General features: G+C 40.0%; 1 protein-coding gene across 1 annotated transcript; it reads left to right on the top strand.

Moving 5' to 3' along the window:
• The first annotated feature begins 7902 nt into the window (after window positions 1-7902).
• Window positions 7903-21845, top strand: LOC115587127 (rhombotin-1-like). The gene is made up of 5 exons (XM_030426767.1): window positions 7903-8345; window positions 10190-10403; window positions 16676-16801; window positions 17148-17256; window positions 21225-21845. Exons 1-4 carry the CDS (start codon window positions 8324-8326, stop codon window positions 17251-17253), a joined length of 468 nt encoding a protein of 155 aa, XP_030282627.1. The 5' UTR covers window positions 7903-8323; the 3' UTR covers window positions 17254-17256; window positions 21225-21845.

Below are 21845 nucleotides of genomic sequence, written 5' to 3'. Positions count from 1 at the left end.
CTCCTGTAATCACGCGTAATTTTTCTGGACACCAGTCTGTATGAGTTGCCTGAGGGGACATTTTTTACCGTGTACTGTGTGTCATTCTGCATGAGTGCACACAGTGATTGCTTGCGAGACGTTTATATATATATATATATATATATATATATATATATATATATATATATATATATGAAGAGTTGAAATGAGAAAACTGTGATGCATCCTCTGTGAAAAGAGGCAAAATGTAAACTTTAGTTTTGCTGAGTGTCGTGTGTGCATACGTTTTTGATGAGTTACATCTGGATCATCTGGTTTCGTTACACATCGAATGAATGTTAAGCAAAGGATTCATAAGTAATCCTTTTCATATGTTATATGACTTGTTCGTGGTCTATTCAGTGTCTTGCTGTCTCCCGTTACATTTACTGTGACGTCCTGCTGTCTGTGCACTGAATTCTGTTTTGTAAGATGGTCGTATCTTCTTGCAGTTACTCTGTCAAAACTCCTCAAATACAGCCAGTGTGATCGAGAACCTGAGAGGCTCTGAAGGCTTCTGTTGTCCGTTGGTAAATCAGAGCATCTGTATGACTTCACACAATTGTGAAAAAGAAAAATTTAAATGTATACCTCAAATGTCAGGCCAATCTGTGCACAAGTAACAAGAAGTTATGCTTTCAAATTGCTTGCAAACACACAGCAAACTTAAAATTTCCTTCTATTGTAAGTTCTGTGTAAAAAAGATTTCGGATGACAGGCGTTTGTGTCTCATGTGAGAGCAAAATTCAACACCTTTAATGGATGTTGCGTTTAATTCACACCCACCATGTAATGTTATCTTTTCCAAAACCTAATGAAGTAGCCTTTGTAGCTAAAACCAAACAAACTGCAGCCATAATGCATTGCTTTTGGTATTCACAGAAGGTTAAGTGAGACTTGGAACTGAGTATGAAATAAGCAATTTCAGCAATACATGGATGAGTGGCATGTGTGTTGTGGAGATATAGCAAACCAAAAGAAGAGTATGTGAGGTGAATGACAGCTTTAGGAGGATAGACAGAGTGAGCACAGAGGAACTTTTAAAGCCTGGAAGGCCCAGGTGAACTAGATCAGCTGATGCGCCTCCCATGTCAGCCAATTGTCTGTTGAGACCACAGCCTCAATGACAGTGGGAGGCGAGTGACACCAAATACGTCTTGTAAAATGATCTGTTATCTTTGTTCATTTAGTAATTGTGGGCCCCAAGAGGAGCCAACAGTGCCCTCGTGTTTGGGGGAAAAAAAGCCAAACACCAGACACTGAGGGAAGTTGCAAAAATCACAAGTCCAAAATGCAGTCATTAAAAGGCAAGGGGACAAAGCCAAAAACAACAGGCAGGCAAAGGAGAACCATAGAATATATATATATATATATATATATATATATATATATAAATATATATATATAAATATAAATATATATATATAAATATAAATATATATATATATATATATATATATATATATATATATATATAAATATATATATAAATATATATATATATAAATATAAATATATATATATATAGAGAGAGAGAGAGAGAGAGAGAGAGAGAGAGAGAGAAAAATACAAAAACAGAAGGGAGAAATGTTGGAGTGGTGAACAGACAACACAGACAAACCAACCAAGAGGGAGGAGAAACCCAGGCTTAAATACACAGGAAATGATTACGTGATGGAGCGCAGGTGAGCACGGAAAAGGGCGGGAAAGTGACAAAGGAAGTGGAATGTAAAACACATCAAATAGGGATATATTCTACAAAATAAAACAGGAAATGATTCACCAAATGGTGCATAAAACATGATAAATGCAGGAAAATGTGAGAATGTCCAATAAATGCTAGACAAATAAGTTGGCCTCTACGTACCTTTAAATGGGTGAATAGTTAATAGTTTCCTTTGGTTTCTATACTATAAACATTAGTCATGTGACAAATCAATTTATACTTTTAACTAGGGTTTTAACTTGGCAATGTGCCAGACCTTATACCAGAAATACAATTATCAACCATTCTGGTTTCTAAAAATAAATGTCAGTTCAGTATTAACATTTTGGTGAAAGCTGCAGCATTTATTCAGCATCACCCCACATTTAAGCCGTTAACCGGCTGAAAGAGAAGCTCCACAGGCCTCATTCAGAGACAGAAGGTGTGAAGAGCCGTATTGCGTTACGTTGTGTTCCAGCCCTTGAAAGGTTTGTGCTTAACAAACTGTATTTGAAGATTCATTGCCAAGTTTGATGCTGACAGATCAAAGACATCCCCTTCAAGTGCAGCGGTCTGCATCTGCAGATGAGGAACACTGCCCCAAAATGTCAGAAAGTGCCAAAATGTGATCCATGAAAAGGACCATACAGATCTGTGCATGTGGCAGGTCTTTGAACTTGATTTGTAGGGATTTGTAAGAGGAGTTCATGAGCTTTTAGATAATTATACTTAAAAAAAAAATTTATAGAAAATGTAGGATGATGCTTCGCTTCAGTGCTCCCTTTGGTTGCCTACTTCTCTTTTTTACATTTAGAGAAATAGACTGCAGTTAGTTTCTGGTATAGTATGAACAACAACAAAATTGGTACCAACTTTTAAACAGCCTTCTTCATCAGAGAGGTGACCGTCCTTTCACAGCTCGAGTTTATCTTGAGTTTCTGTCACTTGATTCCCTTTGGTAAACTACATCAGCACGAGTTGCTCATGATGTTGAGCTGCCTTCCATGGAACTCTCCCTTGCCGAGAACCAGGCTAACTGTAAAGCCACAACAGGTGTTGATGAGTTAGATAATGTTCGCAGTAAAACATTATTCAAATGTGTTCCCTGAAAGCCAGCAGAACCCAGCTGGTTATGCACAGACAATATGCCCTTAAGCATTAAAACCTACGCACCGCCAGCGGCACTCTGCATCATAGTTTTTTCTTTTCTTTTTACTTTACTTTATGTGAAGTTGCTGTGAAAATGTTCACAGGTTTTGTTCCTCTGTGTTTTCCCTCCCCTCTCGGTTCCTCCTGATGGGGTTATGACACCCTGGTTATCTTCTTGTTGAGGGATCCATTTGGTGCCATTTTGTGTAGAATGAAAGACATCTTCTGCAAAATAAATTAGCACTCTGCGCTACTGTGATATTTTATAGTAACACATTTGATATCAGTGCTGCATTTTGTGAAGCAATTAACTGAGAATAACATACTTTGAGTTTGACAGTTGAGCCTAGAAACAGCAGCTGACAAAATGTTTTGTGTGTGTGTTAAATCTCACATCTATGTCTATATGTGTCTCTTTAGCCAGGATCATGTTACTTTATATATATACACTATACTTTGGAAACAAAAGAATCTCCCTAGTGTTGGAAGATGATGGAAATGTAAACTGAATATAGATGGTAGAAAGTGGGTTCTTAGTCTAAAAAACACTGTTTTTCTCCTTTGAGTCTGACAAGAAGCAGCAGGCTGTGGTTTCATATGCAAAACCATATTGCCTCGCTGCCACAAACTGCGGCAGTTTTCTTGTTTTCCCTCCTCTAAATTCAGCTGTTAGTGTATGAAATGACCCGGCCTCTCATGGCATTATATCTGACAAACAGCCCTTCCACTAAACATCGCCTAAATTTGTCTTTGCCCTTTTCACACTGAGGACATGACGGCGAGGCAAGCAAGCAGCAGATGGCCAAAAAGCCTTCCTATTTTCGCAGACTGCTAATTAGAGCCCTTACCACAGCTCACCTTTAATGTCATCGGTAGACTGCTTTTAGCGCAATTAGCCTAATGGGGTGCGGGCCTGTGAATAGCCTGTAATGTTTAGCCCGGGCCAGCCGTTGCATTGGAGTTTATGCGTGTCAAAATAAAGGACAAGAAGGGTCTGTTGCACTCTGGGTCCATTTATCACTGCAGCTTGATGGAGGACGAGGCAGTAGCCATGATTACCCAGAGAAACTATTTAATTAGATGCATTAATAATTGAACTAATTAGCTCCCATGTGTCTCCCAAATGAAGAGGGAACCCGGAGCTTCACTTGCACCTCATCAGCTGATTAATTAGTCTGTTGATCGTTAGCTGTCTTGACGGCCTATATGCGATCAGATGAGAGGGCGGATAATGAGGGAATTGTCGGTCGATGGTGCTGGTTAATTAGTGTGACCTGATCCAGGGGCCATGTTAGAACAGTTGTTTATGCCACAGCTTCTAATGAGGAGGATTTAGGGCCGGATGATCTATTTGGAAGCATGCTGCAGAGTTGTTTATGGACTGAGCTGAGCACTGGCCTTGAAAAGCTCAAAGAAAATCACTATAATGTTCCAATAATCTACCTACAGAGACTAATAAAGCCTCTGTGGTGCTCAATATTAACTTTAAATAATGACCTTAACAGACTCTGTGGTGTTTTGATTCCTAAATCGTCAATATAGGGACTTACAGTCAGCCTGGGACTCAGCACTGAGCTGCAAGGCTATTTAGATTTCATCTATGGTATTACAATAATATTCTTATTATATTACAAGGACATGGTCTGTGGTGGGTCTATTAGTAATGTAGCTTAGCTGGCATTTACATTATATTCAGGATTTAGCCGACGTATACAACGTTAAACTTGATGTGATTTTATCTTATACTAGTGTGTAATGTGAGATTTCGGGAGGCCATGACCCTTCAGTCACATTGTTACCTAAGAGACAGTAAGTTAGGTAAGATAGCGTGCCTGTGATTGGCGAAGAGTCAAGGAGTTCGGTTGTTAACGCTTTCGGCTGGAGTTGGCTACGGCCTACAGGAGCCTGTGTTTGTGTTGAGCAATAAAAACGCAGCAAAACTTGATAACGTCTCGTTACTCATCGATCTTGAATATTCATGTGGTATTCAATCAAGTACGTTCATAATGACTGATAGCTGACTGGCATCTTTTAATATCACACACATACACATACAGTACTTGAGTTGAGTGTAAGCCACTCCCTGGAGTTTAAGGCTTACCCTGTTCCACCACTGCCTAATTTTTCCCTTAGTAGTTCTGACCCCTTTGCTCAGAACACGGACATCTTCACACTTGGCCTACCTGTTGATCTGCACACTGTATAGTAACAAATATAAGACAGATATTCAGTTTAAGCACCAAATTGTCTCTGTGATGGCGACGCATCCAGACCAACGCTGTTGGGTGGTCCTTCAAGTTTTCATGTTTACATTTAAATTCATGGTTATATTTCATAAGATTATTTCACTGTATTTGTTTTCCTTCCTTGCAGCTCCGGTGCGTCTCACTGAATCTCGTTGTACATGTACAATGACACTATAGACATTCATAAGGTGTCATTAGGATCTCATTTTGCCATCATGACGCACACAGACATGGACTCACAAAGTGAAAACATCACCAGCCTGGGGCAACTGTTAAATATAATCAACATTAATAAATTATGAAGTATCCTTACAGATTAAGATAATACTTTATTGATCCCTTGGGACAGATTCACAAGTGACCCAACGGTATGTAAAGTAATTATAAAAAGGTTCACCTTAACAAGCTGCAACAGTAAAGTGATGATGCATAGATAATTATAATCCAATAATAAAATGTGTACAGTTTGGAAATGGAACCAAGAGAAAAAGAAAACAAATGAGTACTTTTACTCTTTGTACTATAAGTATATGTTGAGGCTTGTACTTTTGAATGCAGTACATTTACTTTTGATCTTTTTTTTTTTTATCTTTTGATTTTTAACACTGTGGTATTGCAGCTTTGATGTAGGCTTAGTAATATCTGAATTCTTCGCACTTCTATTTTGATCCCATCATGCATCATAACATAACTATTATGTTCAACGTAAGATTCCAATAGCGATGACATATTTTTGTAGGCTAACCAGGAAGATAGCATTGCCCTGGTTCCCTCGACAAAAAGCCTATGGGATATTTTCAACTGGATTTTGGAATATCGGCAAAAAGGCTCTGTGGCAAACACAAGTTTGAGATACTTAGACAAGAAAGCTAACGTTGGCAATAAAGAGACTACGCAGTGGTAGTATGACTTATACCATAGTTATGCAGATGACACACAAATTTATATAACCATGTCACCAGGGGACTATAATCCCATACATACCGTGAGTAGATGCATTGAACAAATCAATGATTGGATGTGTCATAGTTTTCTTCAGTTAAACAAAGACAAGACTGAAATAACTGTTTTTGGATCCAAGGAAGAACGAATTAAAGTCTCTGCTCAGCTTCAGTCTGTAATGTTGAAAACTACAGACCAAGTCAGAAACCTTGGTGTAATTATGGACTCAGACATGAATTTCAGCAGCCATATTAAGACAGTTACAAAGTCAGCCTACTATCACCTCAAGAATATATCCAGGATAAAAGGGCTTATGTCTCGGCAGGATTTGGAGAGACTTGTTCACGCATTTATCTTCAGCAGACTGGACTACTGTAATGGTGTCCTTACAGGACTCCCTAAAAACTCCATCAGACAGTTGCAGCTGATTCAGAACGCTGCTGCTCGAGTCCTAACAAGAACCAAAAAAGTAGATCACATCACTCCAGTTCTTAGATCTTTACACTGGCTTCCTGTCTATCAAAGAATAGATTTCAAAATCCTGTTGTTGGTTTATAAAGCATTAAATGGTTTCGGGCCAAAATACATTTCTGATCTGCTGCCGTGTTATGAAACATCCAGACCTCTGAGATCGTCAGGTACCGGTCTGCTTTCAGTCCCCAGAGTCAGAAGTAAACATGGAGAAGCAGCTTTCAGTTACTATGCGCCACATATCTGGAACAAACTCTCTGAAAATTGCAGCTCTGCGTCAACTCTCACCTCTTTTAAATCAAGACTTAAAACATTTCTTTTTGCCACTGCTTTTAACTGAAGCAATTCAAATCTTTGAACTGCATTATGACTCTGACTCTACAGTCTTGTTTCTTTTAAAGCTTTTCTATTCTAGCCTACTTGTTTTGATGTTTGTTTCTTAATGTTTTTACTTGTTTTAAAATGCAATTTTTACTGTTTTTTAATGCAATTTTTAATGTCTTTTACATGAAATTTCTATGTCAAGTTTTAAAGTTAGAGTTAGAATAGTTTGCAGCTAAGGTCGGCCTATAAAGAAGGACTAGCGAGTAGATGAGCCTCCCTGTTGTCTGCAGTGGCGTTTAATGCCCGTGACAACCTCTGTAGCCTCATGTAGCCACTTGTTAGCAACCGCCGTTTTTGAAGACATGTAAGTGCTTTATTATTCAGTGTTGGACATTAAATGATGTATTTTATGTTGAATAACAAAACGTGTAGATATCTTCAGCCTGCGGAACCACATAGCTTAATTAAGCCACTGAGCGTAAACAAATTAAAAAAAAAACTCTTAGATTTTGAGGGGAGGATGCGCCAAAATGCGAACTGATTTCCGGGTTTTACGACTACAACCCATTAACATTCCTACAACTATCCCATAATACTCCCTCCATGACCTGTAATTAGAGTTGAGTGCATGTATGGCTCTTCTTCCTCTCATCTAAGCCATTACGGCTTTTGTATGCTGGAAAATAAAAGAAGTATAGGTGCACAAATAAGAGATGAACACGCTGAATATATGTGTCACACGCACGTGCCGACGCGCACGATCATGGAGCGCCGGTGCTTTGACTACAGGGCGCCCTGGAGATAATTGGTGTCCTTGGAGTTGAATAAGCTCATTCTAAAACACCTCAGGCCCGGGCTGTCCTGGTGTGTGACTGTCTATTGAATAATTGATTCAGAGAGGGAGGGGGCGGTTACTATCAGATCTGAGCATAATGACTTTATATAATTAGCACGCAGCGCTGAAAAAACCATTTGACTGTGGGAGTTTTTTTTTTTCCCCTTTTTTTGTGCTGAAAGAGGAGGAAGGAGGAGGAGGAGGAGGAGGGAGAGAGGGAGAGAGGGAGGTCTGCGAGGAGGCTCAGTGCTTGCAGAGGAGCTCGACTGAGGAGCAGCAGACACACACACACACATGCTCCTGCTCTGACATCAGCCCTTCATCTGAGGACGTTTTCTTCTCCAAGGTGATACCCGAGGACGCGGTTTTCATCCTCCACGGGCGATTTAATCCCACCCTCTCTCTCACGTAAAGCGACTCCATGGCTGCTTCTCCGTGTTTGTGAAGTTTGAGAGACTCCGGGTTATTACTGTCATTTAATTCCAGAGTGGTCACAGCGATTGTTGTCGCTCCGCGGGGTGTTGACGTGCGCGCAGGAGAAGAGGAGAAGAAGAAGAGGAAGAAGAAAAAGAAGAAGAAGAAGCGGCGGCGTCTCTCCTGTTGTTGTAGGACTGTTTGTTTTCCAGGAGGATGGTGCTGGACAAGGAGGAGAGTGAGTACAGCTGCAGAAGACACACACACACACACACACACACACACACACACACACACACATTCTGCCTGCTGCTTGGACCGACTGAATGTGTGTCTATAAAACATGACAACAGAGAGAGGGAAGGATCGCACGCAGCATATTCCCCCAATTTACATATCAAACTTAGTCTGTGAGATACTTTTTTATATCAAGATTAATGACTGAATGACTCGTTTGTAATCCTCCCGAGAAAACTTAAAGGAGCAATATGTAGTTTTGGGGAATACATTTAAATCATAAATAGGAAATCTTCAGTTTTTTGAAGGCAGCCTTTTTTCCATATGTCAGGCACCCCAAAAAAGTAAATAGCTAGAAACAAGGAGGGGAATATTGTTAAGCCTGTATTGTCATGGCTAAATAAGTGAGAGGCCAACATGTTTCTCACCGTTTGGTCTACAGGTTTACGGGTCCTGCCCTTGGAATCACCATCATCTCCCATTTTCTCCTGTGCGCCCAACAGGATTTTGGCTTACATTGTGTTAAAAAGAGCAACCCAGTCATCTTCTCTTTTATTTCATGTCTGACATTGAGTATCTTTTCCCAAGTTACATAGTGCACCTTTTGATTTCACGCTTTGTGTACCTAATAATGACTTTGGTGTGTCCTTAGGCATTTCCCCCCATCATAAAACTCCTTTAGGAATTACATTTCTTGATAACTTTGCAATTAAGTTACTGCAGTAATGTGATCTTAAAATGATATTATGATATTTTTAGATTATATTGCGATCCTTGATGTATCTTGAGTCAACAGCATCTCATAAATACCACAACAGGGGGACAACATAAAAGGTCATGATTTTGGGAAAATATCTTGATTTCATCATTAAGGGGAGGAACTGACCAATACTGGCCGATCACAGACAAGTATCATTGACCGATTGCACTGTAATTGGTACTTTCATAGAATATAAACATACTATAATAAAACAATGAGATTTTTGCTAAATAATCATCGGTAATGTGGATCAACGGCGGGGTCTAAAAGTCTGAGACGAGACCACATTGAAAATCTCTGATATTGTTCTCTAATCCTGAAAATATTTTGAAAGTTTGAGAAATGAACAAAGTCAATGAAACTCTCAGAAGTTACATTGACATTCTACGTAAATAGGAGCTTTCACAGCGGATTTCTCTGAAACATAACTAGATCATTTGTATCCAAAGCACGATCAGGCAGATCCAAAGTTAGGCCACCATCAGAAGATGTTGAAGTGGGCTAAGAAATGCAAGAATTTCAGAGTGGATCCCTGTTTACTGAGTTTGAGATTGATGGCGGAAACAGGAGGGTATGGACTAGAACAAATGCAAAATAGAAGTATTTTGACTTGTGGGCTCAGACTGTTGGACTCTAGAGTAATGACTAAGTGGGTAAAAGCAAGTATTAGAACAATGACATCACTTTACTGTGATGCAGCTGTTTAAACCAGGAACAGACAACACTTATGTCACATCATGATATAATGATTTCCACAATTAAGGATGACATATAGTCTCATATAATGATAACGATGTCAGAGTGATATAATGCCCAGCCCTAATTTAAACTGACCTTACCTTTTTTTTAATTTTTTTCATTATTCACCTAACAGTTAATAAACAGCAATCAAGCGTTTGTTCATGGCAGTGTGTCTCCTTACATATCATGTAAAATCTATTTGTTTGGAAAGTCTCTGTTTCTGTAATGATACCTTTAATTATTCTGATATTCATGTAAATTCAGTTGTTGGTCATGACACACGTTCTACTTTTTCCTGAGAGATATTTTTATCCGTCTCTGTGTCTTCTGTTGTTTCCTGCCAGGTGTGTCTCTCGTCTCCCTCCAGTCAAGGGAGAAGCCGCGGGGCTGCGCCGGCTGCAACAGGAAGATCCGCGACCGCTTCATGCTGCAGGCGTTGGACAGGTACTGGCACGAGGACTGCCTGAAGTGTGCCTGCTGCGACTGCCGCCTGGGAAGGCTGGGCTCCACTCTCTACACCCGGGCCAACCTCATCCTCTGCCGCAGGGACTACCTGAGGTAACTCCCTTACAGGTGTATCCGGACTAAACTGAATAAGGGAAAGGAAACGGGAGGGAAACTAATCATCTGTGACCACTGCTCCTGCATTTTCAATGTAGTGCTAATTTTAAAGGAACAGTTCACACAAAAATGAAAATGTTGTCATAATCTATTCGCCCTCATGTGATGGAATGTTAATGGTCCACAAAACATTTCTGGAGCTTCACAGCATATCAGGGTTGCAGCGTTCTCTACATCACGTTGTTTTCACTCTCATCGTGCAGTCAAACTCCTGCACCCACTTCAGTCGGGGTGCATGCTAAAGCTTTTAGCTTTTAGCTAAAAGAAGGGCTTAAATAACGTCTTTCTAAATCAATTTTAGATCTCAGGGCTTCTGAAGACCTGATTTACTTGGAATGAGATGTATAGAGCCAGTTTATGTTTTTTCTGTGTTTTAAAAAAAAAGTATTTTAAGATAAAATCTTCACTGTAGCTGATAAGCTAATAGTGTTATGTTGCACTCCTATAAAGTTGGTTCACAAGCTTGACCGTGCATTGAGGATGTAAAAACTGGCTTTCGGATTAAGTTGAGTTATCGGGGCTTCCAAAAACTTTATGCAAAGATGTATGGAGCCATTTTATTTTTTTCCATCTGGTTCAGTTTTGTACTGTTTTGCTGTGAAGCTCCAGAGAGGTTTTTTGGACTGAGAAACATATTATTGGGTGATCTTATCATTTGAGTTGATATTGTATGATGTTAAAAAGGAAACAGTGGCCTCTCATTGAGGATTGAGCAGAACTAAACAAAAAACATGCGCAGATTTGTAACTTATAAGGAATGATATTGGAATGAAAGGGCAGTCTTGGTTTACAATCAGTATTTTACTAAATACTACGGTATAATGCATCTACAAAACAGCAGCTGTGATTGTGTAAACTATCTTGAGTCGACTCATTCAGAGGTTTTGAGGATCCTTTAGGCTATTTGATAAAGGTTTCGATCAGAAACACCACAGGTAGGCAGACAGCCAAATTTCACAAAATCAAAAAGACTGCTCACAGATTTTATTTTGCCCCAAACTTCTCACCCTAGGTGTGTCGTATTTCTTTGAGATCTTACAAAACAGCTCAATTAATAAATCAAGTCTAAGCATGTTCTACCAACCTCTGGATGTGCTTCTTCAGTCTGGTTTGACTCTACAGAGTTCATAAAGTCAAGTTTAGTGGATACAGACTTCTCTGCCTTCAACTGTATTTGAAAAGCAATAACCTTGCATAGTTTTCATTTAACAGCAGCAGAATAGGCAGATTGTTGACCTTTTAGTTTCTTTCAGTCTTTGTTGGAGGGGAGTGAAGCCTGAGTAGTGGATCATGTGGTTTTCAGCCTTCTCTGGTCACTTAACCTTTTTATTGAACGTTCATGCTAATTTGGCTTGATTTTCAGACAATAAAGTGTGAAAAGTGAATGAAATGAGAGACTCAGTGGTGAAGCTGGCATCAAGCAATGAAAGCAGCAAGCGTGAAGATTTGATGATAATGACAAATGTGCAACAATACTCAGGGCTCCAGACTCATTTTTTACACTGGGTGCACTGGTGCACCTAACTTTCCCATTTAGGTGCACCAGCACATCATTTGACTGCACCCCAAAATAAATTTTAACAGGCAAACAAGTGTAAAATACTTATTTCTCTGTTTTAAATCACATACATCATGAACATGATGTTTGGATAGCTGGTTCTACCAGATAAAATGTTAAGTGGCACGTGACACTGGAGCCAGCAGCAGGTTATCTTAGCTTAGCTTTGCATAAGGACTGAAAATAGCTAAGAAAACAGAAGGAAGCAGCTGTCTTGGCTCTGTCTATAGGTTAGTGACTGTTTTAAATGTGGTTCTCCAACAGATTGGCTACATTTGCACAGTTACATATGTGGACTGTAATCAATGGAAGTGGCTACAGCAGGTGTGAGAGCAGCAAGTGCTGTATGTGCCACTGAGATCTGCTCTACAAACTTAAAAATAGGCTTCTGTTTATATTTTTAGCAGATATGTGCACAGCCCTTTTATACAGAAATGTGTCATAAAGTGTCTGCATTTTGCGAAATGAAACTACCTGTATACAGAAAAAGACTCCAGCTTCAACCTTTTGGTCTTGATCACCCTGTTGGCATTAAACCAGAAGCTGGTGGTTGCTTAGTAACATTATCTGGATTACAGTAGTGTGTAGATGTTGACTTACCTGTTTCTGCGAAATTGAACATTACTTTTTGTTTAGGTTAACACTGTGGCACAAAAACCACTTGGCCAAGGAAATCATCATAGTTTGGCTTGAAGTACCTGTGTTAGTCATAACGATCATGGGTCATAGTTGGTGACTGGGCTGTACAATCCCAGCTCAACATCTGTTTTTTTTACCAGTGGCTCAAACAACCCTACGCGTTATTCCGCTGCACATCACCTCCACGAACGGTCTGCATACCTTACATGATCCATGTTGCCAGAGTGTAAGAGTCTCTGGTTGCCTTGCGACCAGTCAAGCTGTCAGTTTTATGCTTTGGTTTTTGAACAAATTTAAACAAAGTCTGATCTTCTTAGCTGTGGAGATAGCCACGCTAACCGTTTTTCCATCCCCATCCATTTATGCTAACCTAAGATAACTTTCTGCTGTTGTTGTCAAGAAAGTGACAAAGCAAATTTAAAAAAATGTCAAAGTATTGCTATAAGAACATTACTGCCAAGCCACAGTAGCACAACTACACAACAGATGTAATGCTAATGCTACATTACCTGCCTAGTTTCTTACACTTGACACACTCTGAGGCACTTCAAACTCCTTAGAAATTCTTCAGATGAAAATAAATGTTTTCAGATTGTATGAACGGCTCCTTCTTTGTATAATGATTCACAGACCCGAGAGGTCGGGTGTTGCATAACCTCGCTCCAATTACTTTTAATTTATTTAAAGCATGTTTTAACTCCACTTTAGATTTAAGCCGGTTTCAACCTTCACAATCTTTTGCCCATGAATCTTGATGACACCACTTATATACAAAAGTTAACCTGCCTCAAACGGCCCATCTGAGAGTTATACACCCTCATTTTCTTGCCTGAAATAATGACGTCTGGTGTCAGGTCAGCAGGAGAACTCCTGATATCTCAGCCACATTGCTGAACTCATGTGTTAGTCTCATGTACAATCCAGCTGGATTTGGTTGGAGCTAAGTCTCTCATTAGCTGTGCTGCACTTAAGAGACCAAAACCCCTTTTGACAGTTAAATTGGCTAGATTGCCTCCTGTTTTCCTCATCATTGCGAGGGTGCAGACTGAAAGCCTTTGAAGAGCGGGATTAAAACCATGTGATTTCTTTTAATTGGACCATTAGTAGAGAATTAGCATTGAGCTTCGTAGCCTCGTTAAGGAGAATGAAAAAACCCACCAGGTGCCTGCTCAGGACTCAGGCTCGTTAGATCAGAACATTCAGTTAATTAGGACTCTCTTTTGTTCCAGAGTTGGTCACTCGTTTGATGACGTTTTTTCATTGTCGTCCACATGCTCGGGCGCCTTCCTCCCTCCTCCTGTGGATGTCGTTTCTCATAACGGTTCCCCCTCAAACCTCTTTTTCTATTTGGCCTCTAATGGAATATGGAAATCAGCGGCGGCCACATATCTTCATGTGTGTCAGGCTCTGAGGGAGCCGTTTGTTCGTTCCTTTAGAGGTGAATGAGAGGTGAAGCAATCTGCAGCTGGTCACTGAGTCACACAGTATTTAAAAACAACACAGGGTTTGTTCTCAGGTAAAATTAGGGACAGAGTTCAAATGCTGTCAGATAGATTGTTAGTTTCAGAGGAGCGTAATAAATCGACTCTCAACTTATCAAGTTCTGAAGCCCTGTGAGGCAAAAAAACACCCGTCTGGCTTTTAAAGTGACATTTTCATATCTGTGAATCTCCATTTTGATGCTCTCTGTCAGCAGCTGATGTAATGCTGCAGTGATCCAGGTTTGGCCAGTTTACGGAAGCTTTATTCGACACCCATGAGAAAAAGTTTCCTGCAGCGGCAACAGAAGTTTGCTTAAAGTAGAGATACAATCTAAAAAAGTAGTGATCCTGCCTTCACACAGAATACAAAGAACACTGTTACAGCATTATTTAAGCGTTCAGTCACACCGTACATAAATAGAAACAGAGCTAAAACAAGCTCAAGTTGAAGAAGACACAAATAAACATTTTGAATAGTTCTTAGGAAATGCACACAGAAAGGAACACGTCAGAAGCCCACTGAAAATTAATGAATCAATTCAAAATTCCTGATTGACTGAATCTAGTACATAATGATGAGTTACTAGACAACAGACTTTCTTCTGAAACAGTATGCGAGGATCAGGTTCAAGATTTCTTTAAAAATACCAAAGGTGGCAAAATTACAGAGTAGAAGTATTGATTCAACTAACCCTAACCTCGAGTAAAAGTAAAAGCAAAGCCCTCTGAAATGTGCTCAAAGGACATTTCCGCCGACCAGTTCTGTGCAGAGCTACTGTAACTGAACCTCACGTCATGTTAATATAATTCAAAGACTATTAAACTCAAAGGATGACTCAGCAGGATTTGTCTGAGGTGTTACTAAACGCACCACAAAGATAGACGATTGTTGAGTCTCACTCCCAGGCTACGAATTGCACCTTTGGGGCAGGTATAGCATCGAGGCAGAGGGCTGCAGGGTCTCTGCAGATATGAGACACTCACGCGCCTTTTTTCCCCAGTCCTGTCCCCCTCTCTGTCTGTTTCCGTCTTCTCACTTCATTTATGCAGTTTCGTCCTCCTACGTCTTCCGTGTCTGATTTGCACTGACAGGTTGAAATCAGTCTTGTGATGTTGGGAAGGCGACGTGCAATGATGCAAAATAAACATAATCCACTCAAATGCATTCAAGCTAAAGTAACAGGCCTAAAAATGTTAAAGTGTAGGGATGAAAAGTGGGAATTTGTAAGAAGAAAACACTCCATTTGAGGGGGCACACAAAAGGAAATACATAACTCAAAATCAAAAGAGGATTTGTTGCTTTTTTTTGCTACTCAGTTGCTGATTCATATCCAGAAAGATGAGATCATTTTAGTGGATCAAGAGGGGGAATCCAAGAAGCAGGAAACAGGTGAAACAGTTGACCAGGAAGTGGAAAGTATGTACATTCACAGATTCAGGAGTTAATCATTACAAACAAGCAAAGATCTTTACAACAGCAGGTGCTGGCGTAGTATCGCTTTCGTCAAAAGGGGCTGCTAACATCAACAAAAACTGGAAATAGTTGTACTCACTTTAATATACTCAGTGTGGCTGTGTTGATAGCAGTGTTGGTATGTGTGGCAGTTTTGCCCACTAGTCTGGTCCACACTGAAATATGGATGGATTGCCAAGAAAAGACATTCATAGTCCCCAGAGGATAAATTCTAATGACTTGGGTTGTCCTGAAACTTTAAGTTTTAAGTTGTTTGTGACCAAATAGCTGCAAAACAAATAATTCTGACCACACATTATGATTATTAAAATAAATGTATTGGGTTATAAACATCTGTGGCAACTTTAAAATAAACGAGTGCCTGATTAATGGTTAGGAAGACATGTCATTGTTTGTTGGTTGTCAAATGACGATTGACAAAAGTTTGATTAGCTTTAAAGTGTACCATTTAGTAGTGATGGTTATTTTAAGGTGTTACTGATGGTTACTGAGGCGTTAGCAACTTTAAGCATGCAAACACAGTAGCCTCCAATGTCAAACATGGTAAATATTAAACCCGTTAAATGAAATCATGTAAGCATTGTTGTTGTGAGCCATATTAGAATGGTGGCAGACTTAATCTTGTTAATTAGCTAACAGAGGCTTGCTTGTATCAGTGTTAATGCTGGATTGTATTTACATTTAACTTTGATGGTGGCTCTGTGCTTATTTTGGCTCGAGAGTGGTGATACTTTTACAGCTATCTCCCACCATCTTTTTATCTTCTGCTCAGAATTACAATGAGGAGGCTGATGTGAATGATTGTCCCCACTTGGCTGCTCATGATCCATACAGTAGGATGTAAGCACTATAGTGGCAGCAGCAATAAGCCGGCAATAATTCCTGGAAATGCAGTTTGCCTCTTTACGCCGACTCAGACACAGAGGGTCCTGTTGAACTACTTTTTAGACTCGTCCTCCCTTTATTTCAGTGTTTTTCCCCTCTTCAGCTCTTGGCTGAAATGTATATCAGTGCGTCCAGACTTCAGGTCTGCTTGTCGCCCTCTTTCCCTCTGCAGGCTCTTCGGGGTGACGGGGAACTGTGCAGCCTGCAGTAAGCTGATCCCTGCCTTTGAGATGGTGATGAGAGCCAGAGACAACGTCTACCATTTAGACTGCTTCGCCTGTCAGCTCTGCCGCCAGAGGTAAGATTAGGGGAGCAATTAGCCAGGGAGATCAAATTCAGTCGACTTATCTGGGAGGGGTACTAGTGAGCTCACTGGTCGTCATGAGCATTGTAATCAGAGTGTGATGAAACTCACTGCACAGCTTGAAACCTCGAGGGGGTAAAACTTTGTATATCACTTGGATAGTTAATCAGCCGGCAATCATAGAAGATTAATTTTCTGATTATGCAGAGATGGTGTTCATAAATGCTGTCAAAAAAAAAAAAAAATTAAATGCCTGAAATGTTCCTCCGGGACCTCGTGATTCACTCAGCTCGTGCAAGAACCAAGGACCCAGTTCCTTTTTTTTTATTTCTCTCTGCAGATTCTGCGTGGGAGACAAGTTTTTCCTCAAGAACAACATGATCCTGTGCCAGCTGGACTATGAAGGAGGCCATCTTAATGGCAGCGCAGAGAGGCAGCCTCAATAAGAGGTAATATAGTGATGAGGATGAATTACAGGCCCAGACAGCTGCTCTGACAGTTTGAACTAAACCATGCGCTGAGATATCTGGAAGGTATACAAGTGAGCTCACAAGCTCATCCCAGATATTACCATATGTAGAGAGGAGACTTCAAACCATAGGGCTGCTGACATGAGCAAGAGGAGCCAGAGATATGTTGATGAGGCATTTTATCTTTGAAAACGTTGGATGCATATGTTCATTTATGAGCGCAGTGTACAAAAATGTCCGATAATGTTATCCTTGTTGTGCATCATGTCTGGTTTGTGATATTTAAAAAAACCTCAAGGGCATATAAATCAGGCTGCGAGCTGGATTTGTCTCATTCATCACTGCACTAAAATTGAAACCAGCCAAATAGTGCTGTACAGTCCTTTCAGTTAAAGTCGCCTTTTAAATCAGAGAGACAAACTGGTATTAGTCGTGGCTGTTGAATCTTTAAACGCTGCCCCTTAAGTTTAAGCCAATAATGGAGCTCTACAGCTGTAATATATTAGTTAGGGGATGATATAAAAAAGTCATGACATGATTATCCCGGCCAAAATAAGTACGATTTACAATATTAGCCTGATAATCAATATATGCTTAAAAGTCTTAAAATGGCACTAAAACAGACTGGAATCACTTCAACTTACATTTTGTTATACATCCCATGTCTGCTGCTTCATCATAGGATGTAGTTCTTATTCTAAATGAATCAGAAAATCAATATAAGACTTGCGTTATCAAGCATTTTCACTTATGTGAAGATATTCACAATTATCCCGATAAAGGAAATTCATCATGATCAACTTAGCTGTAGAGTTTCTTTTTTTTTTTAATCGCAGTCTCTATTAAATTCTTACAGATGAGCGCAGCCCATCTGGGTACTTTGCCCTCGGGTCATGCCCCGCCCCGTTTTGGGTAAAAACAGCCCCTCTAATTTGACAGGTGGTAAATGCAAATGCTGTTTAATTGCATTAAATAGGAATACTGACTGGATTTTCAGCTATTAGGAGCCCAAATCTGATGTCCAGACAGGCAAACAATCATGTTATGTTGATCTGTTGAAGAAAATCAGACCATTAGTGGATGAGTGTCCCCTCCGTCCCAGTCTTTATCAAAGTGGACGAACCTGACACGCACAACTACCTTATTGAATGTCTGGGGTTTTTTTTTATCATCTATTATCTTTTCTGTCATTACGAAACTTTATTTTGCTGTTTTACAATCTGTCCAATGTGACGTAATTGTAAACTACTCACATTGCTGTGGCGAAGCAGAACCGCTCCGTGTTTTGACGGCCGTTTGTCTTTGCTTACACGGCAGTTTATGAGCTGTGAGGAGGTGAAAACAGGTAAGTGTTACGCAGCATCACTGCTGCTGTAGTTTAACACTATTAAAAGCCAAACCCAAATAATTCTGTGAACAGGGGAAAAAGGATTTAACAATATTTGTTTGTCTTCATCACTTTACTGTCCCTCAAGGTACGCTGGATGCTGTTGTCTGGTTTGGTGAATGAGAGTGTGAAGTTTGCACCTCGCACTTTGTTTTAGGGAAATCAAATTTTTTTAACGGTTACCTCTTGTAATCGCCCGCAGGTTTAAACGCATCTTTAAAGCTTTAAACAGCAGACAAAAAACTCCTGTGGGAGCAGCAGAGCTTTTCCCCCATTGAGCCTCTCGATGGGCGTGAGCAAGCGTGAGATCGGCTGTGAGGGCAGATGGGAGAAGTTTGAAAGCAAGTGCAGAAAATACCACAAAATCCACAATTATGTGTGTTTCCTGGTTCAAAAACGTGCCCGAAATCCACCAGCAGCCCAACCTCTCATTATGATACCAACTGTACAACTGCAGTTCATAAAATACACGACACCACAGAGGACATCTGATGGACAGCTTGTACACTTTTAGGTCTTCCAGAGTTCACGTTGAGACGACTTCAGACTTCGGGAGATCATTTTACTTTTTCCGCGTTAAACCCTGCTACATTTGAGGACCTGAGCGACTCTGAAGGCAATTTCAACCTTATGTTAACTGAGGTGCAAAATGAGGAATTTTTAATTCGTGTGCGGACAGATGTTTGTTATTCGCTGTGTATTTTCTTTGGAGAGTGTCAGAATGGACTTTAGTCTACTTTAGCAATGTGGCTCCAACTCTGTAATTTTGATAAAATGACCACACTGAAGCTTTTTTGGCTTCCAGATGTTGTAACTCTTTGACTTTTTTCTCTCAAGACCCAAATAACTCTGTTGATGTTGGATTTTTGGCAGATTTATTTAAACTTTTGTCAGAATGTGACCCCTGGCCCACTGCTTTTTATGTGTATTTTTCTTGGTTCTGGAGTTACACATGAATTTATCTAGTAAGAGCTGCGTGCCACTGGGTTGAATGCGGATGAAAAGTTACTGAATATCAATGCAAATCAGATTCTGTCTTTATTTTGAATATCAGTGAAGTTGAAGTGAGATTGAATTGTGAAACCAAATTACATAAGTGACATTTTGCTCTTCAATACACTCGCCTCCTGCTGAGTTATACAACCTCAGGGAATTAGCTGCGTTCGGTCTCGTTAATCACCAACTCAAACACTGAAGGGAAAACAAAGAAGTGGACTCAAAGGGTAAAGCTCTTTTCATGGGATGTGTTGACTGCTGAAAAAAATCCCCCAAAAATGCCTGCTTTATAACTTAAAAGACAGGACAGAAACATTTAAGTTGTGTGTTAATTTCCTAGTTTGTAAATGAGTGAGAGGCAGAATTTAGCCTGAGTAGGAAAATGGTGCCTAAACCGGTACTGAAAAGTGGGCAGTGTGGATGGAAATAAGACTATGGGGAACAAAAGAGGAACAATTTAGCATTTTAAAGGATTGCACTCCTAAGTGTTTTTTTGGGGGGGAAAACCCTGTCAACAACACAGATATCATGCCAAAGTTGATGTTTGGTTGAATGTAGGTCATGAGTGGTGGTGACCAAAATTGGTGGCCAAAATGCGACATCAGGAAGATGTCTAATGCCAACGCCAATTTACATTCAAACTCTATTTACATTGTAAATGAGGTAATAAAACAAACGCTAAAATATTTATTTTTTCCATAACTAAATAAACAAAGTGTTCTCAGAGGAAAATAAGGTCCCCAGAACACTGTTTGAAGCCAGAGAAGGTGGCAGGGTCCGCCACATATAAACAAAGTGAAACAGTATGAAACTGTGTTGTCCTTTAAGGTCAGCTTGTTTATTCAGTCATGAAAACAAAGACAGTTTGTTTATTCAGTTTATTTAAGCATAAACAGAATCAGTCATGAAGATCCTTGTCTTCTGATTAAAAACCACATAGTGATCCTTCAAGTCATGGTGTTGCGTAACCACGTCACAATGTGGGACGAGTCAAGAATGTCTTTCTACCATGCTGACTTTAATTCAAGATAGTAACCTGATATAACCAGATAGTCTCATTGATAGTAAGATATGTTTCAAGAGAGACTTGAGAGCAATAAAAATCAGAAAAAACAGCAAACAAGTACATATCCAAAGCCAGGCATCCAGCAATCAAGCAAAATGGCTCAGATAGAAACATTTGAAAATCTCCTCGGGGATATAAATGAATCCATCTTGATTTATTAGGCACTCGGAGCTGCCTCCTGTCTAGATTAATGCATATCTAAAGATCAACAGATATTTTTCAAATAACAGATACTCTTGTAAAATGCAGCTTACTGTCACATACAGTCAGTCTTTGGTTTCCAACAAGTGGACAACGTTTCTTTGAAATATAATAAACATGATATTTAATGTTTTTTCTAAGATAGTTCATATGTAGCAAATCATACCACCATTCATTGATAAAGCACACCACAATGAATTATAAGATACCGGACACATGGAACCGATTGTGTGTTTTCGTCGAACCTCTAAAACCACACAGAGTGACCTGGAGCTAAACCTTGTTCTCTCTCTGCAGGTCAGAACAGGACGACTTTGAGCCAGTTGAAGCAAGAAACTCACAGCAGCACTGTCGGCTTGTCAGCTTCCTGTTTCAGACTGAACCGCGTGGAAACAACACAAATGGGACATGTTCCAGGAACCCGTGATTGAACTCTTAATTATAGAGCTGCGTGGTAAACTATCCTGCAAACTGACGTCTCTGATCAGACAGATCAGAGATCAACACCGTGGAACTATCAGGAGGATGTTTTCCAGAGCGCTTAACATGGACTGAGATGGTTCTGCCCTTTTTTATGCATTCAACAAATGATTTGAAAAGTCTTGAAATACTAGATGGAACTAGAGGGAAGCCAATCAGGCCGCACCAAGTCATCCATTACAGAGAAAAATACTAAGCAGTCTATTTTAGACTTCTCTCTGATTGTCAGACCCCTCTGGCATGTAGGAAGCCCCAAACAAACCCAGCATGTTTGCATATACAGTTTGGGCTCGGTTCAGCAAGTGAGGAGAGATCTGTTCCTCCTCCATCTCTCTGCCTCTGGACTCTGACGGCAAGGGACGCTTCAGAAAGCTCCATAGTTCTGTTTGATCTCAAGCTGTTTTTTTTCTCAACCAATTAAAATTAATTTTTATTTCA

Source organism: Sparus aurata, chromosome 8 (genome assembly GCF_900880675.1).
Source record: "Sparus aurata chromosome 8, fSpaAur1.1, whole genome shotgun sequence".
NCBI classification, from domain to species: domain Eukaryota; kingdom Metazoa; phylum Chordata; class Actinopteri; order Spariformes; family Sparidae; genus Sparus; species Sparus aurata.
The sequence above is the reverse complement of the archived record's forward strand: the minus strand, read 5'-3'. Positions and strand labels throughout refer to the sequence as shown.

What these genes read in the sequence shown, in the direction of transcription:
- LOC115587127 (XM_030426767.1), top strand. Translation starts at nt 8,324, where the DNA reads ATGGTGCTGGACAAGGAGGAGA. An exon ending in TGCCGCAGGGACTACCTGAG is followed by an intron (nt 10,404 to 16,675) that starts GTAACTCCCTTA and finishes TTCCCTCTGCAG; the next exon opens with GCTCTTCGGGGTGACGGGGA. An exon ending in TGTCAGCTCTGCCGCCAGAG is followed by an intron (nt 16,802 to 17,147) that starts GTAAGATTAGGG and finishes TTCTCTCTGCAG; the next exon opens with ATTCTGCGTGGGAGACAAGT.